The 19,197-nt window shown below is 36.5% G+C and overlaps 1 protein-coding gene across 8 annotated transcripts in view; it reads left to right on the top strand.

The window, feature by feature from the left end:
• ENAH (ENAH actin regulator) overlaps positions 1-18,900 on the top strand; it is a 153,485-nt gene extending 134,585 nt beyond the window's left edge. For 4 of the 8 annotated variants that reach the window (XM_069545464.2, XM_069545460.2, XM_069545462.2 and 1 more), the window contains exons 7-15: positions 687-991; positions 1,909-2,054; positions 2,217-2,274; positions 3,059-3,107; positions 5,925-5,991; positions 8,525-8,587; positions 11,730-11,808; positions 17,850-17,907; positions 18,469-18,900. In XM_069545464.2, the coding sequence (XP_069401565.1) occupies positions 687-991; positions 1,909-2,054; positions 2,217-2,274; positions 3,059-3,107; positions 5,925-5,991; positions 8,525-8,587; positions 11,730-11,808; positions 17,850-17,907; positions 18,469-18,506 (863 nt within the window). In that variant the 3' untranslated portion in view covers positions 18,507-18,900. The remainder of the gene's footprint in view (positions 1-686; positions 992-1,908; positions 2,055-2,216; positions 2,275-3,058; positions 3,108-5,924; positions 5,992-8,524; positions 8,588-11,729; positions 11,809-17,849; positions 17,908-18,468) is intronic. The other 4 variants (XM_069545465.2, XM_069545461.2, XM_069545463.2 and 1 more) reach the window with 1 other exon arrangement.
• The last annotated feature ends 297 nt before the right edge of the window (positions 18,901-19,197 follow it).

The following is a 19,197-nucleotide window of genomic DNA, read 5'->3' as shown; positions in this document are numbered from 1 at the left end:
GTGATTTTACAAGACCTGGACATTCTCCCACCCCCATCTTCTAGGCTAAAACTCTGTACAAGTTCTGTTGTCTCCTGGTTGTTTTAATAAAGTAAGGATTCCTTTGCTTCAGTTAGTCTCAACACTCTTGATACACTGTATTTAAGTATGGAGTATTTTTGAGATGCTGGAGCCTGGGACCCGCCCTTCTTTCATGGTCTCGATTCAGCCATTTTGGAAAGCAAGTAAACTATATGTTTCATTAGTGTAGGATTTATTATCTCAACTCTGAAGGTTTGTCCAGGTTATTTTGGATCTGTTATTTCAAATAACACTAATAGCCGAACTACACATACATTTCTCTTTTCAGTGATGCTACCTCCATCCCGACCTTTATAAGCATTTATTTTATTTACTAAATCCCCATGAATGAAAAAAAAAAACCCTAATTAGACCATCTGTTTCAAAGTTCTGTTACTAAAACTCTACGTTTAAGTAGTTAGCTTAAGATTTGGCTTTAAATTTTAGCATTTTTTAAAAAATATTTTTTGTATCTTTTTAATACTGACTTGGATTTTAACTGTTATGTAAATTGAGCTCATAAATTTGTGATAAATTTAATTTAGCGTGTCACTCTACATGCCTTTCCTCCTGAGATAGTGTAACGTGGCTCTATCATTGACAGTCTTAACATTTCTTTCTCTCAGGCATTGTCTTGGGACCACCTGCACCTCCACCCCCTCCTCCACTCCCGCCAGGTCCTGCCCAGGCACCAGCCATACTCCCTCCTCCCCCAGGACCACCTCCACCCCCTCCACTCCCATCCTCAGGGCCTCCGCCCCCGCCTCCTCCACCACCTCTTCCCAATCAAGTACCCCCTCCTCCTCCTCCACCTCCTGCTCCTCCCCTCCCTGCATCTGGATTTTTTTCGGGATCCATGTCTGAAGACAATCGCCCTTTAACTGGACTTGCAGCTGCAATTGCTGGAGCAAAACTTAGGAAAGTGTCACGGGTAAATGGATTTCCTAATTTATTATATTTCTTATGTGTGTCTGATTCTGTCTCAGCATCTAAAATATTGAAATTATTGTATTCTCACTGTATGAACCCTGTGTTATTAACTTCATTCACTAAAAAAATTTGAAATAACTTAAGAAAAGTTGCAATAGTGTAAATTCATTCCTCGGATTGACCACTAAACGTTTTACCATATTTATTCTTTGTATATGTTTTCTTCTGCATAAACTCACACACTTTCTGTCTGAATTCAGGATAGATCAGAGACACCATGCTCCTATTTCTCTAAATACTGAAGTGTGTATTTTGTAAGAAAAACATTCACCCACATGACCACAATATAATTATCAAAATCAGGAAATTTAATTGATACAATGCTACATAATCTATAAATCTATTAAAATTTCACCTGTTGTCCAATGATGTCTTTTATGGCAATTTTTTTTCTATTCCAGGGTCACTCCTGTTACGTTTTGTTGTGATATCTATTTAATTTACTTTAAAATGTAATAATTCCTAATTTTCCTCTTTTCATGATACTGACATTTTTGAAGACAATAATTAAGTATTTTGTAGATCTGATATATCCCTAAGATTTGATTGAGGTTATGCATTTTGGGGGACAGGTTTTGCAATTTTTACCACCAAAGTAATACATCCTTTTCAATGCCTTATACAAGGAGACATGTGATAGCATGTTATGCCGTTACTGGTTATGTTAGCTTTGATAAAACTTCACTGATACATAAAATTACTCCATTGGTTCTTAAGGTTTAAAAATAATACCTAGATGTTTTTATTGAAATTAATGTGGATATATCCTTCTGTTTTGAATGTAATATATTAATAAAAGATTGATATATTAGGATTGCCCCACATAGGAGTTTATTATGTGTTTATATTCTCATTAAGATGGAAGATGCCTCTTTCCCAAGCGGAGGGAACACCACTGGTGTGAATTCGGCCTCGTCTAAAACAGATACAGGTCGTGGAAATGGACCCCTTCCTTTAGGGGGTAGTGGTTTAATGGAAGAAATGAGTGCCCTGCTGGCCAGGAGGTGAGTGAGAAATTACATGGATGTGTCCAGAATTGAAAGAATTGTGTTAATTTTGTTCTAAGTATAATTTAACAAGATGCAGGCCTTCCTTTTTGGTATAGTTTTAAACTGTTACATGATTTGTTTTGATTTTTATCTGATGTACCTTCTCCTTTTTCCTAGGAGAAGAATTGCTGAAAAGGGATCAACGATAGAAACAGAACAAAAAGAAGACAAAAATGTAAGTTAATAAGAAAGAGTCTACTTCATGAGGACTTCCCTAGCAGTCCAATGGCTGAGACTCCATGCTGCCACTGCAGGGGATACAGGTTGATCCCTGGTCTGAGAACAAAGATCCCACATGCCAAGTGGTGTGAGCAAAAAATAAATAAAAATTAAAATAGTCTGCTGCACCTGAAAATGTGAGATTCAAGTATAGCTCATGTCAAAGATTAGTTTGAATTTAATTAATTTCAACTAACAATATTTATTTTTAACTCTTCAGATATTAAAAATGGCATCACTTTTTATATATTTTTAATGACATTCTTAGTAAAATGGGTTGAATGTGTGTAGTTAGGGGAAAATTACTGGAATTCTTACTTATATTTAATTATGTACCTAAGCCTGCCATTAAAGGAGTGAAGGACTTTTTCCTGGGTTTTTAAAATATCTGAGAGTTTCCTTTTCCTTTCATTTAAAAATGAAGGAATTTGACCAAATACCAGTGGTTATTAGCTGTGCCCTCTCTTCCATTCAGCAGCACATTGGCAAGTGTGGTTCTCATTGAGTGTGCAGGTCTCAGTGAGAACACACGAGGAAGGGAGCCCCGAGGAACTGCAGTGTGGGAGGGAGGAGTTTGGAGGTGGGGCTGCTAGGATACATGAAAAAGTCTAAACTTAGTGTAGAAGAGAAGAGACTGATGAAGGCAAAAGTGGGAAATGGCCGAAGGTATAAAGCACCAAATGTATATAGCAGGTTTCTAGAAGATATGATGTTATTAATATGTATTTCTGTATGTTTAGGAAGACTCAGAGCCTGTATCTTCTAAGGCCTCTTCAACAACTACACCTGGTAAGTTCAGGGGATACATTTTCATCTTTATGAACTTAAATATTAGTACTTCCCAATTAAAAAAATTCTCCCTTTCCCCATGTTTAGATTAAGTGACTGCTTAGCTACTAAAATGTTAAAATTCTTGGTTCACATTTGAAAGCACTGACTTTCTCCTCTACCTTTTGTGACCCTGAAGCAGCTGTTCATATCTTGATGACATTGGGAGATAATATTAAAATCCAAACTGGTTTTTCTGTGACTTTCTCTGAAAATCATAATTTTTATACCTTCTATGTATATTATTGTTAATCACTTGAAGTTACTCATTTAAACAAGGAAAAATATGTCATCTAGATGAAAGAGAAATACTTTTAGTAATTGATTTTTAAAGGGAAGGATTTTATATGTCATTTCTTCATATTTGACTAAATGACTAAACACTGAACTGCCTGTTTCTCTCCTACCTAATTTGGAATGAACTTTGATCATTTTGATGAATTAATATTTAGAGTTAGCCATAGGAATCAACTATAGGGAAATGCCTATAACAACCACTCATTCTCACTGAATAGTGATTCTATAGTGGCCTGATTGCTGTATTATAATTATATTGTAACTGTGACTAATTTTTCCTCTAAATAGGACTCAAATCAGTTTATGTTACCTTAAGTAAAAATTCTGTTTGTGATTTACTTATTTTTACCTTAATCTTCACTAAATCAGTATACATGCTATTACTAAACCATAGATATTTTAGGACTCAGCTATAATTTAGAGTCACAGAACTTTTTGGAATTTGAAGAGCTATGAGCCCTCTCCCAGGGAAGAAAAAATCGTATTTTTATACAAAACTGACCATCATTTCAAAATATTCACTAATTCCCTGAAGGTCATGTACAGAACCCTCATCTAATGTATATCCCCTTATTTAAAACATGGAAAACTGAAGCGTGGGTTTCGTATGTATTTTTTTCATGTGTGTTTGCACATGGGTACCATTTTTATAAAATTAAGGATTCATTCAAAAAGTCTAGAGGCTTTTTTCAGAGAAGGCAATGGCACCCCACTCCAGTACTCTTGCCTGGAAAATCCCATGGACGGAGGAGCCTGGCGGGCTGCAGTCCATGGGATTGCTGAGGGTCAGACATGACTAAGCGACTTCACTTTCACTGTTCACTTTCACGCATTGGAGAAGGAAGTGGCAACCCACTCCAGTGTTCTTGCCTGGAGAATCCCAGGAACGGGGGAGCCTGGTGGGCTGCCGTCTGTGGGATTGCACAGAGTCGGATACGACTAAAGTGACTTAGCAGCAGCAGAGGCTTTTTTACTTCACTTGATGCAGTCAGTTTTTTTTCCCTTAATTGCCACGTCAGACACCTGCCAGGCCAAAAAGAAGCGAAAGATGAAGTCACCCTAAGCACAAGAAATGCATGCTTCAGCTTGGATGCTGAGACGCACACACAAGTGAAAAGTTAATGTTTCATAACCACATGTTGAATATTAAAAAATGTATCAAGGAGAAGGAGATTGTATAGTTGGGAGTCACCTGGATCATCTTTGTAGGAGAAAATGACATTTTGCCTTGCCTTGAAGAGTATTTCGCTTAGCTGGAAGTAGAGAAAGGAGTGCTTTTTCAAAAGGAAGTGGGTATGGCATGGGCAGAGATGGGGAGTTGGAGCTGGAAGAGACTAGGAGGCATCACTTCGCCTGCCTCTTCTTTAGTGACAGTGTTCTTACGACCATCCCCTGCCTGTCCAGTTGTCCTTCAGGAGTCCCCTCTTTCCCCCTACTCTGGAGGTATCTCTTGGATGTGTTTCTGATTCTGTCTGTCGTAGACATCCTCATCTGATTATCTGACGTCCACTGGCTCAGTCTGTGGTGGTCAGTGAGAGAGTGTGTTAGCTGTGAGAATACAGAAGGAGTATTGATTGACTGGTTGGTGGACAAGGAGTAAAGCAAGATGAATGATGACTTTGTTTCACTAGATGACTGAAGGCAGCAGAAATCCGGAACATAAGTGCTTCAGGCTTGAGTTGAGAGTTTAGTTTTGCATACGTGCATGTCCATAGGCCAGTTGAGGGGGCACAGTAGAACTCAGCAGTTTTTCAAGCTAAAATTCTGCACAGCTTAGACTTGATTGTCCTATGGCCCAAGTTTGTTCTTCCATGAGAGGCTTCCACTCCGGATTTCACCTAGTTGTCTAGTGAGGCCAGTGACAGCATCAGCCAGGCAGCCCAGGTTAGCAAGAACAGTTTAGAGCTTCGTTTTTCAGAACAGTCAACTGAAAGCTCAGAGAAACCTAATTTTATTTAACTGGAATTGTCTGCTAAGTCCTGACAATTGGTTGTTCGAAAATCAAGGAGTACAGTAGAATGGGATGAATCTGAAATATATTTTGAGTTGCTTGAGTTTTTTGCCAAGAGGGCTGTTTGAATTTAGATTAAATGTAGAAGTACATGAACACATTGAAGATTCTTTTTATTTGTTTTATCATTGGCACTGAAAATAGTTTAAAAGAGTGTATAGTTCATACTCTCCCATTCTAATAAATTTAAGCTATCCTTATTAATTTAAAATAATTCCTATAATTTCATTGTAATTAACCAAAATTATCCTACCCTTATTATCCTGTTTTTATTAGAGAAACTTTTGTACCATCTGGTGTTTAGAATTACAGTATTACAAATTTAACAATCTTAAGTTCTTCGTAGAGAAAGTTGTCACACATAGTTGCTTAGTAATTTCTTTTCATTTTGGGATCTGAAATTATACAAATTAGAATCCTAACTCTGGGAGAATATAGGATATTTAACATAAGTTCTTTAATTTTTAAAGAACCGACAAGAAAACCTTGGGAAAGAACAAACACAATGAATGGCAGCAAGTCACCTGTTATTTCCAGGTAATCAATTTTTTTTCTAAGTTTTATATTACAGTTGTAGAAGAAATTAACATCTGCATTTTTATCGGTCTGAATTCTACCATATGCTTATTATTATCACCCAGGTTGTCTGAAATTTCTAGATAGCTTTTATTCCTCCCAGTACTTATATTTTGAAAAAATTCAAAACAGCGACAGAAAATTGAAAGAATAGTATAGCAAACATCCATGTATCCATCACCTAGATTCACCAGTTATTAACATTTTGCCAACATTGGCTTGAACTCTTGTCTACACATCCACATTTTTTCCCTCTGAATAGTTGGAAAGCAGTTTGCAAATATATATTGCTTCAGCCCTAATACTTGAGCATTTTTCTTAAGAAACAGGACATTCTCCTGTATAACCTCAATATCATTATTACTGTCAATAAATAACATTGAACTTTTGAAAGAGGCATAATACTTCAAACTGAAAAGCGCTGGAGAAAAAAGGCTATAGTGTTTAAGAGAGAACAGAATACAACCTAAAATTTTGACTTTATAAAGTAGAAAGATTTATTTTTCAGCTGAAACTTCTAATTATAGTTGAGTGAAGAAAGATAATGCTCAGGGACAAGACTAGTTAATTCATGTTCCTACAAGTGGCTGTGTGTCGCATAGTCAAGCAAATCCAGTAGCCTTAGGCAGGTATACTTTGCTGTCATACCTAACTTTATATTGTAGATCTTAAACACAGATGAAACATTTTCTTGGTTTATGAGACAGTTTAAAGGACTCATATTTTTCCAAAAGAAAAGTATGTGTCTTGAGACAGAAAAGTTTTTTTTGCCTTTTGTTTCTGAGCTGTTCACCTTATTTTTGCCTCATGAAAAAGCAGACTTAACATCTAATTATAGAAGCCTAATTTAAAAAATACAAAAATAGACCTTATATTATCACAGGTCTGTGTACATGAGCTTCAGTCTAAATTTGGATTGGTTTTTTTGTGTGGTTCTTTCTGTTGGTGGGAAAGATTTGGTGATGACATAGTTAATTAAATTTCACAGAGAAACTGGGCCTTTTTGAATGTATAAAAGCTTTCAGTTTCTCCGTCACTGAAAGATGAATATATTTGACTGGAATTGCTTTTGGTGAACATGTTTCTTCAATAGAGTGGAAAAACTGCGTTTGTGTTCCCAGATACCTAATTGATGTAGCCTTCTAATGTATCTCTAGTAGTAGTTACAGATTTTCTTCAGTAGCACTGTACCACACCCAGTTTGTCAAGTACTGTGCATATCAGAACAGACCTGTGATGTGTCGTGTCCTTTGAAGTTGCAAATTGTAACGGGGAGGAATGCCTTCTCTTTGTCACTACTTTCATCCCTGCCTCGTTGATAGGGATGCCATAGTGAGCTTGCCTAAAGCTAAGCTTAAATTCATGGCAAAAGACATGGCAAAAAGACGGGACATGGAAAAACTTCTCCAGGTGGAATGTATGTGTGCCTTGTTCTGGTTGGGTTCAGTTAATAAAGGAAAGAATATTCTTTCACAGACTTTTCAGACTTCTAAAGAAAGTTTAATAAATGTTCTAAGCATCACTATTTTAAAAATATTTTGTATAGATTAACCAAATATGGGTTCTTATTATACAGTAGTGTATTGTAATCCCCTTCTAATTCTGGTAGATGGTTTTCCTCTCTTTTCCCAGAGTGAACTTTCTAAAATGCCCAATTAAAGAACTGTATTGCTTTTCTTCCTAAATTACTCCCCTCATTCCTTCTGAAAACAAGTATATTGGCCTTTTTTTTTTTTTGCTTTTATTTAAGCATACTTTATCCTTGCACAGTACTGAAAGTATAAATACTCAGTGTCAAAATTATGTTAATGATAAGATGGATTAATATCCTGTAATATATATGCTGTATTAAGTGAAGATGTCAGACAGTGGAATAAAAGCAAGAATGTTGACCTATGGCTGATTCATGTGAGGTTTGACAGAAAACAACAGAATTCTGTAAAGCAATTATCCTTTAATAAAAAAAAATAAATTAGAAAAAAAGCTCTAAATCATGACTGGAACGTACGTTGGAAAGTTTATGAATTCTTCCCATGGCATTTATTGGGAGCTTACAGATCTTGTATTCAAGATGGGAAAAAGTTCTTTACATGCCTCCTCAGAAGAGCTAATTTTGTATACTTCAAGCTACAGTGATTTTTACTGTGCTTTTTATTAGAGTCTGTAGTTTTATTTATAGTCACTCTAATAGAAATGTCCTGTGTTTTGATACTTGTTGAATTTTTACGTAAGTAGGTTTTACAGTATGTAAAAGTAGCCACTACATAATGATTTTTTAAAAGAATTCTCTGTAATTATCACGTAAACAGTGTCCTCACATAACTAGACTTAGTCTCCAAATAATCTTTTCTTTTTTTACAATTATTTTAAAGCTAATGGACTCCTTTAGTTCTTCTGTTTGCTATAACTAAAAACCTGTAAAACAGTAACAAAATGAGAATTATTTTTAAGAGTTCTATTGTGTATTCCTTTAAATGGTTTTTCCCCTTCATAGACGGGATTCTCCAAGGAAAAATCAGATTGTTTTTGACAACAGGTCCTATGATTCATTACACAGGTATCATCCTGATGTGACTTTGTGATTTGAGACTTTTAAATAACATTTTCAGGATAGGGCTGAGCTTTTTCTACATGGATTGGTAATCACCACAAAGGAGAAATGGCGATAACGTAAATCTTTCGTATTAAGCTGTATCTAAAACACTCTTTTAGAAAAAATTCTGAGTGACTTTAGTGAGAAAAATTAATAGTATTCATTTCCCTGCCATCAGTTGATATATGGATTCTGATAAATATAAATGGTCAACATACCTGAAATACGAGAATGAAAATCAAAGTCCACGTGTATCGAGAGTGTCTAGCTTTTGCATTTTATTTTAAAAGCCATTCTTTTTATAAGACAAGGCTTTAAAAAGTTGAACAGAAGATCCTGTACTCTTTGTCACTGGAAGACAGGACAGTATTACAGCCACAGTGAATAGCCATTGTGAATAATTTATTATTTGAGGAAAATCTCCGTTTCCTACATACTTTGCAGTAAATTGAGTATCTTTAACAACCTAACATCTAATATCCTTGAGCAGATTATTTGTTTTCTAGGATGAGTCCTGTTGTACCATTTTTTAATTAAGAAAACTTAGGATATGAACCATGTATTTCTTTCTTAATTAAAAAAAATTGACAATTTCTTAAGATCCTCAAGGGCTTAAGCTATATTTAGAATTAATTTGGCAGAACAGGGACTTAAATAGTTGCAGTATAGTCATTTTATAGGCAGTATCTAGAGGCAGCACTCTCATTATAAAGTAATAAAAATCCCCCTTTTTTGTTATCAATTATGGTGAAAACCTTAATGTTAGAAATAACTGAGATGTTATACTCATGTTACTATATGCATCTGTTTTTTAAAATACACATCAAGTCTACTGGGAGCATAAATAGTATACAGGAGGTTGTCTTTGGTAGTGAGTAAGGAGTTCTGTAATCAGACTCTATTCGACCACATTGTTTGTTATTAGCTACAGTTATTTTCATGCCATTGATGATTAAAATATTTGGCAAGTTCGTTTTGTTAGCCAGTTAAATTTGCATAAAGTATTTATAATACAGTAGTGAAATAGTTCTTCCTGCTTTTTTTGAGGTGGTTGAATTGTTTTGTCCAAAGACTTATTTAGAAAATTCGCTAACACATAGAAAAATAGCATTTAACGATGAGATTTTCTGTTGTAAATCTTTCCAGTTTGCAGCTTTCATACATAGTATCCCCCTGAGATAATGTTGTTGATAAACCTTTTTTTAAAAAGTGGTGATTACTTCTTTCCTTAAGTATGAAAAGTTCCCCCCTTTAGTTAATCATCATGGTGATGGTGGTGGTGGTGGCGGTCGGTGGTGGTGGTGGATTGCATGTTAGCATGAATTAAATTATTTACAAATTGCATGTTTCCATGATTTTTTTATTATATAACAATAATTTTCTGGATTGTTTAATAAATATGGATATATTTATAACATACTCCCCAGTTAAGTAACAGACTATTGTTATTCACATGAATTTCAAGGATATTCATTATGTAAGTTTAGTAAAAGAAACCAAGACAGTGTGTGTACCAATTAAATGTGAAAGGTAAAAGAAAAGCAGAGTAAATGATAATTTACTTCTGGAGAGCAGGAACAGGCAGTATGGGTAAATGAAATGCATAAAAGTCAACGTTTATGATACTTACTGTACAGACCAGACTCTGCAGTGCAGTGTGACTTGCACACTGTGAATCTCAGTGCACCTTAAATGACTATGGGATTAAGTCACCTCCTCAACAAGGTGAAAAGGTATACTGTCTCAAGAGGAAAGGAAGTATGTCATATAAATCTTATCCAGCACAGGGCCTAGCTCAGTGCCTCTTGAATGAAATTTTATGAGTTATTATTTTTCTTGTATATAAACATAGCAGCAGATATGTAGTCAAATTGGTTGACTTTTTTCACAACAATCTTTTAAGCTGTCATATGTTTCATATAAACCTAAATGACTCAAGATTTCATCTTCACACACAGTGCCTATGGGTTTGAAGTGTAATGTGCCTTGTAAGAATTGTAAGTTTGAAAAAGTTATGCCTGTTAGTCTTGGTTCAGATTTCTCACATTGGTATTCTGCAAAGTTGGAAATATATGGCCTACTTGTTTTCTTTTGCGTTGATTTGTGACCCTTAAAAAGTGGCCATTTAATATATACTAAAAGCTGAAAATGAAGTATCATTGAGTTAAAATTCTAAATTTTCCCACTTAGTATTTTCTCTTGCCAGAATTGGAGAGGGAGTCATGATTGACTGACTTGATTTTGAAACTTTTTGCTTAAAATATGGCTAATCCTTAAGACTTATTTCTTCATGTAAAATTTTTTAACAGAAGCTCAACTTTTGAAAATGTAATAGTAATTGACAGTCTGCTTCTGTCTCCTTACCCTCCCCCCTTTTTTTTTAAACAAAGTAAGTTTGTGGAAGTAGTTAGATGACCATTCAGAGAGCATCTTTATAAAAACTTCATTGGGAAATAGCCACAAAGCCAATTGGATAGGAACAGACATTTTTTAATTTTTAATAACTTATTTTTAACTTAATAATCATATTTCCAAGATGCTTACTTATTTTGATACTTGATATGGAATGGAACACATACAAAGAAATCATACTCATTAAGCAGTTCCTCCTCCTGCCACCGGAAACCAAGGCATATAATTTGAAAATTGATTTATACAGAGTGAAACAGTCTGGTCTTTATCATTTCGCTCTTATTGGTTTGCCACAGATTTAAATAGCGTACAGTTTCAAAAGGAGAGAACAAGATTGTGTTACTTGGGCTGGGTCGCTGCAGCTGGCCTCCCGTCTGTCCTGGTCATGATGCCACTGTTACCTTGCCACCCTCCTCGTGCCCAAAGGGCATCGTCTTCTACTCTTTACTGGAAAAGTTTTGTCATGTTATCAACTTTTTCTAATTTCTTTATAAATACTGATAAAAAAACAAAAAATATTTTTGTACATCCTAATTATTTTTGTACATCTGCAACTATTAAGATAATTAACTCTTTAACACGTTTTAAGAAATGTACTATAATCTGGTGTTGGGTTGATAAGTTTGCAATTACTAATGAACTCATTAAATATGCTAAGCATTACTTACCTGTCCTGAAAATTTCATTTGTCCAGACCAAAATCTGCACCTTCGTCACAGCCCAGTGCCAATGGAGTCCAGACGGAGGGACTGGACTATGACAGGCTGAAGCAGGTGGGTGCCCAGCAGCCGCTGCCCTTTGTTTGTACTTGTTCTTTTTAAAAATAATCCCATGTACATATATTTGACAGGTGGTGAATGTATTCGAAAAGAATATAGACTTGATATTTTTGTAGAAATTGAACAGTAGCATTCATGCTGTATTACTTCTCTCAGATCCTCAGGTTTTGGTTCATCAGTTTTCATAAAGTGCCAGCAGTGGTAGAGGGTAGGGACAGTGGTTTAATGTAATATAGGATAAACGTTAAATGTAAGTGCATGGTGTACAGTTGTTCAAGAGAAAAAATTGGCTTGCACTCAGCATTGGCCAACACAGACCCACCAAGTCTGGTTTTAGCAAGAATGTAAGGAAGAAGAGTACTCTCACATATTTCTGTGAAAGGAAGCAGTTAGGGGAAAAAATCAATAAGAAAAAGATATTGTTTGTATTTTAGATACAGTATGCATTGTGTTTAATACCTATATACACAGAAAAAAATGGAAGGAGTAATAGGAAATTTTGGAACCTTGAACTGTTTTACTTCTAAAAGAGGTAAAAAAATTTTAAATGATAGTGTTTTAAAAGATTGGAAAAGGAAGGCTAAAGACGTCTTAGTGAAACAGCTATCAGTTTTGTAGACCTGATAGTTATGCCTGTAATGAACAATTTAATCTTTGTCTTCTTATCCTGCACTTCAGAATAGCCTGTAAAGATAACAGTGGTACTGATCACTATAACAGGCATTTACCGACTGTCTGGCAGACCTCAGTGTTACGCATTTGCTAGGTTATTAGCGTGACATTGTCTCCTAATCCTGGTAGTAGTCAGATAACATAGTGTCTGTACTCGAATTGTGCACATCAGAGGTTCAGAGAATTTGAATTTACTCAGTCCCATAGTCAGAATCAGAATCCTGTCTTTATCTTCAGAGCGAGTTTTCCCCATTCCGTCACTCATTTTTTAAAATATCAGCAGTTCGAGTGGGGCTTAAAAGAGTACCAATAATGTTGCAGTATAATGAGTTCAAAGTAAAAGTTATATAGGAATTAAAGCAACAAATAGTAACAGTTTCAGATCAACCTTTTATACTACAAAGCTGTTTGAACAGTTCAGTTGAGTTACCTAATTTGAAAAGCATGTGGTCATTGATAAACAAGCGCTTGTTTCCCATGTGTTAAACATGGCTTTCTTTTCTTGAAAAATATCTTGAAATGGAGCACTTGCACACAATTAAAATATGGTCAGTTCTTGACTGTCTGAAGTAGGGGACTTGCGAGCAGTAGATTTGATTTTAGGACTGATTTTAAATTAATTTGAAAAAGAATATCTATCATTTCTGTGTCTCAGTTTCCTCACTGGAAAATGGAGGAAATAAACTAATTGATGATAATTTTCAACCTTATTTTAAACATGAAAAGGTTTTTTTTAAAGATAAGCCTTAAACATAGAGCTATTTAATTTTACCTAAGGTGTACACAGTGCTAAAGAAAGTCATAGAATTTGATAATCCTTCCAAAGGATAGTTGTTTTTCACCCATTAAAATTATCACCTTATTAGCCCTTTTAGCATTCATGTTCCTGCTGCTACTACTGCTAAGTCGCTTCAGTTGTATCCGACTCTGTGCGACCCTATAGATGGCAGCCCACCAGGCTCCCCTGTCCCTGGGATTCTCTAGGCGAGAATACTGGAGTGGGTTGCCATTTCCTTCTCCAGTGCATGAAAGTGAAAAGTGAAAGTGAAGTCACTCAGTCATGTCCGACTCTTGGCGACCCCATGGACTGCAGCCCACCAGGCTCCTCCATCCATGGGATTTTCCAGGCAAGAGTACTGGAGTGGGGTGCCATCGCCTTCTCGAAGCGTTCATGTTACACAGTCTTAATTTTTTAACTAGAGGGTGTATCCATTATTTCAAGTTGAACTTTATAAATAGAAATTTTGCAAAATAAGTAAAGACAGAGTGGTTATCATTGAGGAAAGAGGGTCTACAGCATCACGATTAAATAGAAATATCAGGCTGGCCAAAAAGTTTGTTCAGTTCAGTCACTTGGTCATGTCCAACTCTTTGTGACCCTATGGACTGCAGAATGCCAGGCTTCCTTGTCCATCACCAACTCCTAGGGCTTTCTCAGACTCATGTCCATCGAGTTGGTGATGCCATCCAGCCATATCATCCTCTTGTCATCCCCTTCTCCTCCTGCCTTCAGCCTTTTCCAGCATCAGAGTGTTTTCCAGTGAGTTAGTTCTTCACATCAGGTGGCCAAAGTATTGGAATATCAGCTTCACCATCAGTCCTTCCAATGAATATTCAGGACTGATTTCCTCTAGGATGGACTGGTTGGATCTTCTTGCAGTCCAAGGGACTCTCAAGAGTCTTCTCCAACACCACAGTTCAAAAGCATCAATTCTTCAGTGCTCAGCTTTCTTTATAGTCCAACTCTCACATCCATACATGACTGCTGGAAAGACCATACCTTGACTAGATGGACCTTTGTTGGCAAAGTAATGTCTCTTCTTTTTAATATGCTGTCTATGTTGGTCATAACTTTTCTTCCAAGGAGCAAGCGTTTTTTAATTTCATGGCTGCAGTCACCATCTGCAGTGATTTTGGAGCTCAAAGAAATAAAGTCTGTCACTGTTTCCACTGTTTCCCCATCTATTTGCCATGAAGTGATGGGACTGGATGCCATGATCTTATTAGTTTTCTGAATGCTGAGTTTTAAGCCAGCTTTTTCACTCTCCTCTTTCACCTTCATCTGGAGGCTCTTTAGTTCTTCTTTGCTTTATGCCATAAGGGTGGTGTCATCTGCAATTCTGAGGTTATTTATATTTCTGCCAGCAATTTTGATTCCACCTTATGCTTCATCCAGCCTATCATTTCTCATGATGTACTCTGCATATAAATTAAATAAGCAGGATGACAATATGCAGCCTTGACATACTCCCTTACCTAATTTGGAACCAGTCTGTTGTTCCATGTCCAGTTCTAACTGTTGGTTCCTGACCTGCATACAGATTTCTCAAGAGGTAGGTCAAGTGGTCTGGTATTCCCATCTCTTTCAGAATTTTCCACAGTTTGTGGTGATCCACAAGTCAAAGGCATAGTCAATAAAGCAGAAGTATATGTTTTTCTGGAACTCTCTCGCTTTTTTAATGATCCAACGGATGTTAGCAATTTGATCTCTGGTTCCTCTGCCTTTTCTAAATCCAGCTTAAACTACTGGAAGTTCATGGTTCACGTACTGTTGAAGCCTGACTTGGAGAATATTGAGCATTACTTTGCTAGCGTGTGAGATGAGTGCAATTGTGCAGTAGTGTGAGCATTCTTTGGCATTGCCTTTCTTTGGGACTGGAATGAAAACTGACCTCTTCCGGTCCTGTGGCCACTGCTGAGTTTTCCAAATTTGTTGGCATATTGAATGCAGCACTTCCACAGCATGACCTTTTAGGATTTGAAACAGCTCAACTGGAATTCCATCACCTCCACTAGCTTTGTTCATAGTGATGCTTCCTAAGGCTCACTTGACTTCTCATTCCAGGATATCTGGCTCTAGGTGACTGATCACACCATTGTGGTTATCTGGGTCATGAATATCTTTTTTGAATAGTTCTTCTGTGTATTCTTGCCACCTCTTCTTAATCTTCTGCTTTTGTTAGGTACATACCATTTCTGTCCTTTATTGTGCCCATTTTTGCATGAAATGTTCCATTGGTATCTCTGATTTTCTTGAAGAGATCTCTAGTCTTTCCCATTCTGTTGTTTTCCTCTATTTCTTTGCATTGATCACTGAGGAAGGCTTTCTTGTCTCTCCTTGCTAGTCTTTGGAGCTCTGCATTCACATGGCTATATCTTTCATTTTCTCCTTTGCCTTTCATTTCTCTTCTTTTCTCAGACAGCCATTTTGCTTTTTTGCATTTCTTTTTCTTAGAGATGGTCTTGATCACTGTCTCCTGTACAATGCTTACAGTTCTTCAGACACTCTGCCTATCAGGTCTAATCCCTTGAATCTATTTATCATTTCCACTCTGTAATCATAAGAGATTTGATTTAGGTCATATCTGAATGGTCTAGTGGTTTTCCTTACTTTCTTCAGTTTAAGTCTGAATTTGGCAATAAGGAGTTCATGATCTGAGCCAGATGCTCCTGGTCTTGTTTTTGCTGACTTTATAGAGCTTCTCCACCTTTGGTTGCAAAGAATATAATCAGTCTGATTTCAGTATTGACCATCTGGTGATGTCCATGCGTAGAGTCTTCTCTTGTGTTGTTGGAAGAGGGTGTTTGCTATGACCAGTGCGTTCTCTTGGCAAAACACTGTTAGCCTTTGACCTGCTTCATTTTGTACTCCAAGGCTGAATTTGCCTGTTACTCCAGGTATTTCTGGACTTCCTACTTTTGCATTCCGGTCCCCTCTAATGAAAGGGACATCTCTTTTGGGTGTTAGTTCTAGAAGGTCTTGTAGGTCTTTATGAAAGTGAAAGTGTTATCGAACTGTTCAACTTCAGCTTCTTCAGCATTATCGGTCAGGGCATAGACTTGGATTACTGTGATATTGAATGGTTTGCCTTGGAAACCAACAGAGATCATTCTGTCGTTTTTGAGATTGCACCCAAGTACTGCATTTCGGACTTTTTGTTGACTGATGGCTACTCCATTTCTTCTAAGAGATTCTTGGCCACAGTAGCAGATATAATGGTCATCTGAGTTAAATTCAGCCATTCCAGCCCATTTTAGTTCACTGATTCCTAAAATGTCAATATTCACTCTTGCCATCTCCTGTTTGACCACTTCCAATTTGCCTTGATTCATGGGCCTAACACTCCAGGTTCCTATGCAGTATTGCTCTTTACAGCATCAGACCTTGCTTCTATCACCAGTCACATCCACAGCTAGGTGGTGTTTTTGCTCAGCTCTGTCTCTTCATTCTTTCTGGAGTTATTTCTGCACTGATCTCCAGTAGCATATTAGGCACCTACCGACCTGGGGAGTTCATCTTTCAGTGTCCTATCTTTTTGCCTTTTCACACTGTTCATGGGGTTCTTAAGGCAAGAATACTGAAGTGGTTTGCCATTCCCTTCTCCAGTGGACCTTGTTTTGTCAGAAATCTCGACCATGACCCGTCTGTGTTGGGTGGCCCTACATGGCATGGCTCATAGTTTCATTGAGTTAGATAAGGCCGTGGTCCATATGATCAGATTGGTTAGTTTGTTAGGGTTTTTCCAAATGAACTTTTTTACCAACTCTACGTAACATGGGTCACATACTTTAAATTTTTAGCAGGTACACTAAATAATAGAGAAATAGGTGACATTCACTTTAATATATTTTTATTTAACCTGATGTAGCCAAAGTAATATTTCAGTATATAATCAGTATGTTTAAATTACTGATTAGTTATTTTTCTTTACTTTCTTCATAGTAATCTTTGAAATCTGGGGTCTAACGTTTACAGTGCATCTCACCTCAGACTTGCCATGTTTCAAGGGCTCAGTAGCTATGTGTGGCCGGTCTTCTGTCTTCGGACTGTGTATGTCCAGCAGGGTCCCATCCTCCTCCTTCCCACCTATTAGGGCAGCCCCCGAGGGCCCTCCAGGGGAATCCTTGATTCCGTGAAGTTTAGTTTGACAGCTCTGGTGATTCGTAGGCAGTCCCCATACTTAAGACCAGATGACAGATTGCCCAGGAGCTGATTGTCCAGTTTGTGTCTTCTTCCTTGAAACTTGTTTATGGATTGCCTCTTAGCTCTCAAAAGATTAGATTAAAACCAAAGCTCATATGTTTTACAGGGATTATCTGAATCATAGCTTTCACAGCATGACCGGGTAATTATTTTTTAGGTTTAGAAAACCTTCTGCTTCATATTTTGCTAAGCTAGGATAAGCAAGATTGGGAAGAGAAGACTATTAAAACACAATTTACCAAAGTTGATCTTCTAAGTCATAAATTACAAATCTGGAAACAAAAGACAGAGCTAACATTTTATACATTTGTAAAATTTTATGTAAGCAAGAATCTTTATTTATTTTCTGTATTTCTGATGTTTTTCTCTAATATTTTAGGACATTTTAGATGAAATGAGAAAAGAATTAACTAAGCTAAAAGAAGAGCTCATTGATGGTGAGTGTCTAAACAAATTTGCTACTCTTGTAATGTTTAATAATACCCATTTTAAAGAAAATGAAGATAAAAAAATACCTAGTTTGTTACTTGAGGGCATAAAACAATTACTTTTCCATATTATCCTGCCCTTTACCTGGCTTCAGATGCCAAAGAGGGTTTCTCTCCTTCATATAATGGAAATTATTTGTGAAAACAGGTAAACAAAATTCCTCGTAAGTTTCCGGTATTGAGTAGTTTTAAATGGAAAACTAAGTAAACCGCTCTTTCTCTAGGTTACTCATTTTCACCCATCCCATCCCACTGAACTCTTGTTTTGAGCCCAGAGAATCAGTGTTTTCATTTTGTGTACAAAATGGAGAGAATGTATAAATATATTTAAATTGATGTTGTTATTGTAAAAATACGAACATAGATTTCTTCAATGAAAAATGCACAGTTAGTGTATCTTTGTATTACTGTGAGTTTGAATGCAGTCATTAAGATTTCTTGAGAATGAATCACCCATTTATATTACCTTACCATTATATTTACTTTTAATACTTTTCCTTTTCCTACCAGCAATCAGGCAGGAACTGAGCAAGTCAAATACTGCGTAGAGAAACAAACTAAGAGAGATAGGACTTTAATCTGGAAAAAAAAAGAAAAACCTGCAAAGAACAACTGTTTAGCAACGACAAAACCCTTACATTTTGTGAGCTGTAAGAAGAAAATGGAGACACAGTCGGAAGGAGGGAAAAACCAACATACTTTGAAAGCCTTCAAACATTATTACTCCGGTGGATAAGCTATTTCCCTCCCAGTTTGCTGCTTTTTTCTGACCTTTACAACAGGATGGAAGAGAGTCGTATAGGAGTTCCTGTATCAGTTATGCAGAAAATAACTAAACCCGTCAGGCAAGATCACCGTACATTGAGAATATTTTCATGTCAAGAGACAATTGCACATTTTCCACAGTCCATTGCTAAAATAAAGAGGAAAAAGGCTTGAGAAGTTTTTTTTTTTCAGAGAATGCTGATGAAGAATTTAGCAAGTGATGCTATTGTATTGTAAATGTTTCTCTCAGGTTTGTCTTCCTATCATATTTGATATTCCATGGATAATTGAAGTCAGCCCCGTGTAGGTTAAGATCATAAAATGTGGAACAAATGGAATTGTATGTGCTTTCAAAAGGTGACATTTATAAGAAAGTGTCCTAAAAATGATTTGTCCAGAGTGAGGAATTTTAGAATGATAGGAGGTCTCTCGAGTTTAGCCTTCATGCAATTTTGTAGATTCAAACATAAAATT

The sequence above is a fragment of the Ovis canadensis genome, chromosome 12 (genome assembly GCF_042477335.2).
Source record: "Ovis canadensis isolate MfBH-ARS-UI-01 breed Bighorn chromosome 12, ARS-UI_OviCan_v2, whole genome shotgun sequence".
Taxonomy (NCBI): domain Eukaryota; kingdom Metazoa; phylum Chordata; class Mammalia; order Artiodactyla; family Bovidae; genus Ovis; species Ovis canadensis.
Note: the sequence above shows the minus strand (reverse complement) of the source record. Positions and strands in the feature narration are given on the sequence as shown.